The sequence below is a fragment of the Erinaceus europaeus genome, chromosome 17 (assembly GCF_950295315.1).
Source record: "Erinaceus europaeus chromosome 17, mEriEur2.1, whole genome shotgun sequence".
In the NCBI taxonomy this organism is placed as follows: Eukaryota; Metazoa; Chordata; class Mammalia; order Eulipotyphla; family Erinaceidae; genus Erinaceus; species Erinaceus europaeus.
The window spans coordinates 10,448,080-10,458,195 of record NC_080178.1 but is presented as its reverse complement, the minus strand read 5'-3'; the positions used below and the strand labels follow the sequence as shown (position 1 = coordinate 10,458,195).

General features: G+C 53.2%; 1 protein-coding gene across 1 annotated transcript; it reads left to right on the top strand.

Moving 5' to 3' along the window:
* The first annotated feature begins 2,337 nt into the window (after positions 1-2,337).
* VWCE (von Willebrand factor C and EGF domains) lies at positions 2,338-10,116 on the top strand. Its single transcript, XM_007526385.1, is given in 9 exon segments — positions 2,338-2,407; positions 2,410-2,446; positions 3,513-3,607; positions 3,688-3,777; positions 5,084-5,101; positions 5,104-5,211; positions 6,186-6,302; positions 7,008-7,124; positions 9,836-10,116. Coding segments are annotated over 9 exon segments (933 nt in total).

The following is a 10,116-nucleotide window of genomic DNA, read 5'->3' as shown; positions in this document are numbered from 1 at the left end:
ACCACGAATGCCTTGTCCCAGATGCTGGGATAGCCTGAGGGTGCTTCTTCTCGAGCTAGTGCTCTCTGGGTTGGAGAGAACTCAACCGGAGCTGATCTAGGCTGCTGTGTGGGAGAGGGACCAGGAACTCGTGCCGCACTAACTTCGCAGGAGATACACTCTGGAACTCTCGGAGCCAGAAAGCAATTTCCAAGTGTCTTTAATCAGAAGAGCAGCTGTTTTTATACTCTCCAAGTAGGGTGGAAACAGAATGTGACATAGAGAGGGTGGAGCAAAAAGTGACTGGTGAAAGATCAGGGTGTGACAAGGAGAGGATCAGGGTGTGACGAGAGGGGGTGGAGCAGGTGAGAATTCTACCACTAAACCACCAGTGCCCTGGAGGGAGTGTGGTGCTTTATGTAAATGTAAAAGTGATTTATGTAAATAGACCAAAGCTTTGAATGGGATTAAATCTATCCCTATATAGGCATATGGTTAAGCAGAAGCCAGGGGGAGCATACTATCCAATAGTCACCAAGAGTTCTGGACTTCAGTGGCAGGCCAAGAGGCAGCCAGGAGGAGGACAGAACCAAAGGAGTAAGGGTGACTTAGCTGGTAAGCGTGGAGTTCCCTAACCATTGGAAGGCACTGCCTTTGGCCAGGTGGTGCTTGCTCTTTGATTGTAATTATTTGTTTTTAGACACAAGTAGAAAAAAGAGAGAGAGCATCAAAGCTTCTTTTTCTTTTTTTTAATGTTTTATTTATTTACGTTCCCTTTTGTTGCCCTTGTTGCTTTTATTGTTGTTGTAGTTATTATTGTTATTGATGATGTCATTGTTAGATAGGACAGAGAGAAATGGAGAGAGGAGGGGAAGACAGAGAGGGGGAGAGAAAAATAGACACCTGCAGACCTGCTTTACCTCCTGTGAAGCGACTCCCCTGCAGGTGGGGATCCGGGGGCTCCAACCAGGATCCTGATGCCGGTTATGCTTTGCACCACGTGCACTTAACCCACTGTGCTACCACCCCACTCCCAAAGCTTCTTTCAATACTGCAGGGCCTGGACTTGAACCTGGGTCTAGTACACAGTAAAGCAGCGCACTATGCAAGTGAGCTATTTCACCAGCCCCACTTTTAAAAATATTTATTTATTTCCTTTTGTTGCTCTTGTTGTTTTTATTGTAGTTATTGATGTTATCGTTGTTGGATAGGACAGAGAGAAATGGAGAGAGGAGGGGAAGACAGAAGGGGAGAGAAAGATAGACACCTGCAGACCTGCTTCACTGCTTGTGAAGCGACTCCCCTGCAGGTGGGGAGCAGGAGGCTCAAACCCCTATCCTTATCTCCAGTCCTTGCGCTTTGTGCCAAGTGCGCTTAACCCACTGCGCTACCGCCCAACTCCCAGCCCCACTTTTTAAATCTTTCTCTTCTTTTATTCTGCACTGCCCCCCTACTCCTATTTTTTTGAAGGCAGGGGTTTCACTTCACCACTCTGGCCACTTTCTCATTCGGCTAGACAGAGAAGGAGAGACACCACAGCACTGGAACTTCTGCAGTGGCATGGTACCTCCCACTTGGTACCAGGGTTTGAACCTGAATGGCACACCTGAGCATCCAGGGAAGACTGCCACACAGAGCAGAAGATGGGAGTTTGGTCACCCTTTTGGTTTTCTCCTGGCAGACCGAGTGGTCCTGCTGTCATCTGCCACACCTCACCACTTCCCTGCTTCATGGCGTCCTGGGTCTAAATTAACACCTTGTCGGGTCTCCTGTGCCAACGCTGGCATCCCAGGCACCAACCTCCAGGGCCAGGTGCGTCCCCCTAGTCTTCCTCCTCTGGGACCTCCTCAGCTCAGGGCAGGAAGCTGACTCTGGGGTGTGAGCCCCGGGGCGAAATCCCGCCCCCAGGGGTCCCTGAGCTTTGCCCCCGACCCCGCCTCCAGGCCTCCCCCAGCGGCCACCGGAGGGCGCGAGGGCGCGTGGGATTCTGCGCGTTCGGCTGCCAGGTGCCAGAGGCCCCCGCTGCCCCCTGGGCCCCCCAGCAGACCTCGTCGTCCCCGGAGCCACAGGGCCCCACCCCTCGCTGCCCCCTGACAGCCCCCTGGGCTTCCCCAGCAGACCCCGCCACCCCCTACCTCCCACTCCCTCGCCCCGGGGACCCCATCAGACCTCTCTATCCCCGGGTCACCCCTGGGCTCCCCAGCAGACCCCCGTCGCCCCCAGGGGACCTCCCCTCGGACCCCCCCCAGCAGACACCGACACCCCCCGCCCAGCAGACCCTCCCCCAGGCCTCTACTCCTACCAGCTCGGGAGTCGCGGGTTCTCATCCCACCAGCGAGCGGGACCCCCGCCCGGGTCATGGGGGCCGGGCTGCTCCTCGGGGCCGCCTGCGTCGTGCTCCTGCTGCCGGGGACCCTGGCCCGCAGCCACTGGGGAGGAAGGCGCCCGGGCCCTTCTCGGCCGAGAGGTAAGCGCCCGCCTTTGCCTGCGGGGGGCGCTCTGGGGGGCAGGACAACAAGCGCCGCCTGGCTGGGGGGGGTGGGGGGCTCTGCACCCCAGGGCGGCGAGTCCTGGGCGAGCGCAATCCCCCTTCCTCCCCACACACCCGGCCTCCCCTCGGGCTGCACGCCTGGGACTTTGCAACTGCGGGGTCAGGCGGGTCATGTTTGTGTTTGCGCCTTGTGGGGGCGGCGTGTTTGCAGAGCCTGATGATGGGGGGGGTCGCCGCACGCCGCCCCCCCCCGCCCCCCCCCCCCCCCGTTCTCACAGGCGCCCCGCGGTCCTTCCTGCCACCTGTCTACCCCCCTCCCACCCCAACTGGGGCGCTAGGAGGCAACACTCACGCTTTCTTTCTTTCTTTCTTTCTTTCTTTCTTTTTTAATTAATTAGGGCATGTGGGGTTGTACCCCTCCTACCCTATGGTTTTGTTAATTAATCCTTTCTTAAATAAAAAAAAATTAATTAGGGCAGGGGTAGATAGCATAATGGTTATGCAAACAGACTGTCCTACCTTAGGCTTCGAAGAAGTCCCAGGTTCAATCAATCCCCTGCACTACCATAAACCAGAGTTGATCAGTGCTCTGGTAAAAAAAAAAAAAAAAAATTAAAAAATTAAAAATCGTTCAAAAAATTAATTAATTAAGTTTGCCTTCAGGGTTATCACTGGGGCTCGGTGCCTGCACTAGGAATCTACTGCTCCTGGAGGCCATGTTTCCTTTTTGCTGCCCTTGTTAGCGTTGTTATTTTTGTTGCTGTTGCTGGATAGGACAGAGAGAAATTTAGAGAGGAGGGAAGACTGAGAGGGGGAGAGAAAGACAGATACCTGCAGCCCTGCTTCACCACTTGTAAAGCTTCCCCCCTGTAGGTGGGGACCAGGGGACTTGAACCTGGGTCCTTGCACGTTGTGACATGTGTGCTCAACCAGGTGCACCACCACCTGGCTCCTCTGGGTCATTTTTCTTGGACAGCTGAGAAACTGTTGGTTGACTGATTGTCTCACAGCCCCATGGAAACTGCACTCTCCTCTCTTGCAGATGTCGCCTGGGTCCCAACGTCTGTCTTTTGGGGTTTGGGAGCCACTGCTGCCCGGGCTGGATGCCCTCCATGGTGGGTGGGCATGGCACCCTCCGTAAGTGACCATCCCCCATGCCCCAAGCATACCCTCCGGCCCCAGGGCCCAGTTGCAGCCTCACCTGTTTCTTCCCACAGCCCTGTGCTCCTTCGGCTGCGGGAGTGGCGTCTGCATTGCCCCCAACATCTGTGCCTGCTGGGACGGAGAGCACTCGGCCTCGTGCCCAGGTAACCCCGAGGGCTCTGTCCAGATGGGGGCTCTGGATGGGGCCATGTCCTTGGGTGTCCTCTGCAAACCCCACTTCCACACCATGGACACTCTGCATTCTGCTGTGTAGATGGGGACACCGAGGCACAGAAGTCTGAAGCTTGCCCATGGCTGCTTGGCAAGGCCAAGATAGCTCACTGGAATTGCTTTTTTGTGTGTGTGGTTCAGTTTTGAGCCCGGCCCCCACTGCATTGAGGGAAGCTAGAGTGCTGTAATGTCATTTTTCTCTCTGTCTTTCTGGGTAGGTGGGAATAACATAATTGTATGCAAAAAGACTCTTGCTTGAGGCTCTGAGGTTCCAGGTTCAATCCTTACACCATCATTAGTCAGAGCTGAGCAGTGTTCTGGGAAAAACAAAAGTAATCCAACTTTTTCTGAAAAAGTCATCCTGGAGCAGTGAAGCCCATGTGATAATAAACAAACAAACAAACAAGCAAACAGACAGATATATTCAGGCCTGAGGGGGGCTGTGCCTAGAATATGGGAGGGCCTGGGTTCCAGTCCATTTCATCCCATTAAAAGAAGTAAAAAAAGGGGCGGGGGCAGAGAGCATAATACGTATGCAAAGAGACTTTCATGCCCAAGTCTCCAAAGTCCCAGGTTCAATCCTCTGCACCACCATAAACCAGAGCTGATCAATGCTCTAGTAAAAACAAACAAACAAAAACAAAAACAAAAAAGGGTAAAGGGAACCCAGAGGAGAAGTTATCAGGGTGCTGGGAGATAGTTGACCCAGTAGAGTGCATGCCTCACCAAGCATGAGAACCTGAGTTTGGTTTCTGGTGCCAGTCGGGAGCAAGGGGAAGGTATATGGATGGTAGATCCATGCTGTGGGCTCTCTCCTCTCTATTTAATTTTTAATTAATTATTTATTACTGGAAAAAGAGAGAAATTTGGGGGGGTTTTTGACAGCACAGCAGGTTAAGTGCACAGGGCTCAAAGCACAAGGATGGCATAAGGATCCTGATTTGAGTCCCCCCTCCCTGGCTCTCCACCTGCAGGGGGGTTGCTTCACAGGAGGTGAAGCAGGTCTGCAGGTGTCTGTCTCCCCCCCCCCCCCCCCCCGTCTTCCCCTCCTCTCTCTATTTCTGTCTTATCTAACAACAACAACAACAGCATTAACAATAAAGGGCCAGTGTAGTCATGCATGTTCAAAGCCCTAACACAGGGGCAAGAACAGTATCCCTGGGAGGTGAGGGTGGTGGGTGGGTAGTGGGCATGAAGCTGGGTGACAGGAAGCATGCTCATGGTTCGTGGCCATTCCAGAGGTACACAGGCCCTGCGGGAGTACGGCTGTGACCTTACCTGCAATTATGGAGGCTGTGAGGAGGTGGCCCGAGTTTGTCCCATGGGCTTCTCCATGACCGAGACAGCTGTGGGTGTTATCTGTACTGGTGAGAAACCTGGGGTGTGTGTGTGGGGGGGGGGTGGGCACAGGAGAGGCAGCGGGAGGGAGGACCCCTCCCTGTCCTGCCAGGAGGGTGGGTAAACCTAGGGCCAGCTCCCTGCCCACTGCTGTTTCTTGAATCTCTCCTGAGCTTCTCTTCTGGGTGGGGTTCAGACTAAGGGACACAAGGGCTGTGACAGCCTGTGTGATGGTGGCACCTGACTGGGGAAGGGTCCGGGTCCGAGGCCAAAAGGGACAGGTGACAGGGCTTTAGGTGGGCTTCCCTGGAAAAGTGACAAAGTGGGCTGAGAAGACAGCTCAGCCAGTGAGAGCACAGGGCTTGTAGGCTTGAGTGCCCACCTGGTGCCACCTTATGCCATGCATGTAGTTCATTGTCAGGGTTCTGGTGCTGTTGGGCCCCCTGGAGAGTGAGTACTGTGTCTTAGTCACATTGGAACTCTCCCTGTAGTCCCTCCCCAGGCTCTACACAGGAAGGGGGTCGGCAAACACATCTCTGGGTGTCTGATGACCTGCTGGGCTTGTCCCAAAGGTGGGGCTGTTAGAAAGGACGGTGGGGGGTGCAGTGGGGGAGGCATGGAGTGGCTGGAGAGACAACATAATTGTGCTCAAAGAGACTTCCATGCCTGAGGCTCCTAGGTTCCAGGTTCAGTCCCCAGCACCACTATAAGCCAGACCTGAGCAGTGCTGTGGAGAAAAATAAAAAGTAATAGTTCTTTGTTGGCTACCCCCTCTGTCCACTGATCTAAGAGTTCAAAATGGATGGCTTAGTCCCTTCCTTTTGGGGATTTCCTCCTAGTCAGGCAGCTTCCCTGGCACTCCATATTTCATCCTGGGTGGGTGTGGGCAGGTGCTCCACCTTGATGAGGGTGGCCCCATGATGGGCAGGGTCCACTTGGGATGTGTGTCCCCCTCCTCCCCACAAGCAGAGTGGCCCACGCAAACCTGCTTTCTCCCTCTCAGACATCAATGAGTGCCTGAGTGCCTCCTGCGAGGGCCTCTGCGTGAACACGGAAGGTGGGTTCGTGTGCCAGTGTGGGCCGGGCATGCAGCTGGCGGCTGACCGTCACAGCTGCCGAGGTGAGCTGCAGTTCCCCCCCAGGGAGAGGCCATCGGCACCCCCACTTTCCCAAGGAAGAAAGTGAGCCTTGCCTGGGGTCATTCCTTTGAGAAGGGGGCTCTAGAGGCTGAGTTTTGAGGTTTGAGGGGGAGTTTTCCAGCCAAAAGATAGAAAGGCATTTCAGGCAGATAAGGGAAGGAGAACTAAGGAGAAAAAGACCGTGAGAACCTGGTGTGTTTAGCAGGTGGTGGGAATTTAAGCTCTAGGAAAGGTGAGAGCGGGATAGGCGGCGGGAAAGTGGGAGCCATGGAGCTGACCTTTGATCTGAGCATGCAGAGGGCTGTGTGGAGGGTGGAGGGTGGCAGGGGAGATGAAGGTGGCAGGAGCCCTGGGATGGCGTTGGGGTGCAGAGAAGTTGGCTGGCACTGGGTGGGGGGGTGTAGGACTTGGGAGAGTGAACTCAGGTGGTGAGAATGTGGGACTAAGGTGGTTTTTCAAGACACTGAGTGGGATAGAGAGAAAGATAAGAGGGGAAGAGGGGAGCCCCCCTCATTACTTGTAGAAGTCCTTGTGGTAATGGTTTCCAGGGACGGGGAGACAGCTTACCTGGTACAGGACATGCCCTGCTTTGCCTGAGGCCCTGGTACCACATGGGAGCACCAGGGATAGCACTGGGGAACTCCAGGGCTCCTGGAGCTCTAGGCTGTTGCATTGTTCTCTTCCAGACACTGACGAATGTCTGGGGGCACCCTGCCAGCACAGGTGTAGAAACAGCCTGGGCAGCTACAGGTGTTCCTGCAGAAGTGGCTTTCATCTCCATGGCAACAGGCACTCCTGTGTAGGTAAGGCTGGGGGGGGGGGGTTGTGGTCTCCACATTCAGGTTTTCAGTCGGGAAGATAGGGTGTGCCTAGGCCCTAACCTCTAGGTCCCTAGGAAACTGTCAGCACTTGAGACCTTGCCTGAGCCTGTCTGTCCCCCAAGGTTGGCTTGGCTCCTCTTGGAAGCCCGTTTCTGAATCTGGAGCAGAGTGGTGACTTCAGCAAGGACCAGATAAGCCTCGGGAAATGTGAGGAGGTGATAGAAGGGGCCAAGTACAATTAATCCTGTTGCAGAAATTATTCCCAAACACGAGACTAGAGCCGGATGCGGTGAAAAGAGGATTTTGTTTACTTATTTAATTTATTTTCCCTTTTGTTGCCCTTGTTGTCTTTATTGTTGTTGTAGTTATTGTTGGATAGGATAGAGAGAAATGGAGAGAGGAGGGGAAGACAGAGAGGGGGAGAGAGAGACACCTGCAGACCTGCTTCACCGCTTGTGAAGTGACTCCCCTGCAGGTGGGGAGCTGGGGGTTCGAGCCGGGATCTTTACCCCGGTCCTTGCGCTTTGCACCATGTCGAGAAATTGTGAGGATGTGGTAGAGGCTGGCAGGGCTTGACATGAGGAGTGTGTCTATCCTGACAGTCTCTCTCTCTACCGAGAGGTTGAGCAAGGAGGGACAGAAGTAACCCCAAAGTTTTGCCCATCTTATCAGACTTCCCGCCTCACAAAGCATCCTGCATTCCTGATACTATTGCCTGCTCCCTTATTATCTACATAATTACTATTTTGCCTGAAAGATCCCCACCCATTCTATTCCTTTAATCTATCTTCTTTCTACCCTCAAGACCCTCCCTGCCTGCAGGGTATTATTATTTATCCTACCAATTAAAACCATCTCAACAGTTGCTAGGGAAGTTACCTTTCCCAGCCCCCTTTTGCCTGTCTTCGCCCCTTTCCAAACCATGTCAAGCCATTTCCATTTCCAACTTGCCACTTCTGGGTCCGACCTTTAAAAGCCTGGGCTCACTGATCAATAAAGAATCGAATTGCCTCGCTGCCATGAGCTCTGTTCATGAGTCATCTCCCTCGTGTCACTGGGTGAGTAGCAGCCCAGGTTGGCTCTGGTCATGTTCTCTGCAACCCAGAGAGTATGAGCTGGGGAAGAGGCACCCTCACGCTAGCCACATGCGCTTAACCCGCTGCGCTACCACCCAACTCCCGAAAAGAGAGGAGCTTAATACACTAGTGGATGAGAGATCTGGATTGCTCCAGGAAGTTCTCTCTGCTGAACAAAGGAACAACACAGGCTTACACAGGATTTTACGTTTTGGTTACAAAGAGAATGTAGAGGGTGGAGGGTATATAACTTAGACTCTTCTGCCTGAGGCTACAAAGTCCTAGGTACAATCCCCTGCACCACCATAAGCCAGAGCTGAGCAGTGCTCTGGTAAAAAATAAAAAAAGAGGGGAGTTGGGTGGTAGCACAGCGGCTTAAGCACACATGGCACAAAGTGCAAGGACCCGGCGTAAGGATTCCAGTTCAAACCCCTGGCTCCCCACCCGCAGGGGAGTCGCTTCACAAGCAGTGAAGCAGGTTTGTAGGTGTCTATCTTTCTCTCCCCCTCTCTGTCTTCCCCTCCTCTCTTCATTTCTCTCTGTCCTATCCAGCAATGATGACAATAATAACTACAACAATAAAAAGAAACAACAAGGGCAAAAAAAGGGAATAAATAAATAAAAATTTAAAAAAATTAAAAAAGAGAATGCAGACATTGGCACACTGCAGGCACACCATCCTCAGCTTTAGTATTAGTTAAGATAAGGGTCCGGGGGACAGGTGGTGGTGCACTTGACTAAACACATACATTACAGTGAGCAAGGACCAGTGTTCAAGCCCCTGGTCCCCATATGCAGGGGGAAAACTTCACAAAGGGTGAAGCAGAGATGTGTCTTTCTGTCTCTCTCCCTTCACTCTCAATTTCTCTCTGTCTCTAAAAAATAAAATAAATGAAATAAAATTAAAATTAAAGTTAAAAAAAAAAGAGGGAGTCGGGCTGTAGCGCAGCGGGTTAAGCGCACTTGGCACAAAGCACAAGGACCGGCATAAGGATCCCGGTTCGAACCCTGGCTCCCCACCTGCAGGGGAGTCGCTTCACAGGCGGTGAAGCAGGTGTCTATCTTTCTCTCCTCCTCTCTGTCTTCCCCTCCTCTCTCCATTTCTCTCTGTCCTATCCAACAACGACAACAACAATAATAACTACAACAATAAAACAACAAGGGCAACAAAAGGGAATAAATATATATATATATAAAAGAGAGGAGTCTGGAGCTTATCTTTCCTGGCCAGGCCAGATTCCCCCCTAGCTGTCCTACTTAGGAATGTGGAGGAAGGAGAAAGGGCAGCTGCAGTCACTAATTGCTATATGACATATTAGGCTTAAGGGAATCATAAACTTATATTCATCTACTTTTTTGCTTCAATCCTTGCTGCCAAGTACAGGTTAAAACCAGGTGCCTTCATTCTCTACCAGCTGGATATAGGAACCTGTCAGCACCTCCAGACCTCTGAGTCATGACCGCCCCCCCCCCACACACACACATTCTGGGGTAGGGGAGGACCCCATAGGAGCACAGTAGGGAAACTCCAGCCTTTGGGCTAAGGGTTGGGGGACGAGGGGCTCTGCAGCTCTGACAAGGCAGCTGTGGGCAGTAAAGCTCTGTTTACACCTGCAGATGTAAATGAGCGTCGGAGGCCACTGGAGAGGCGAGTCTGCCACCATTCCTGCCAGAACACCGTGAGCAGCTTTTTGTGCACCTGCCGACCTGACCTCAGGCTTCAGGCTGACAGCGTGAAGGTGAACACCCCGCCCAGCTCTTCCCTGACCCCGCCCCCTGGTTCTTGCTCCTGTTCCTATTGGTGCTTGCTAAGCCCTGGCCTCCAAACCCCGCCCCCAGCAGTGCTTTCTTGGCACCAGGCCCCGCTCTCTGAACTGGATCCCATCCCCTGGCACTAG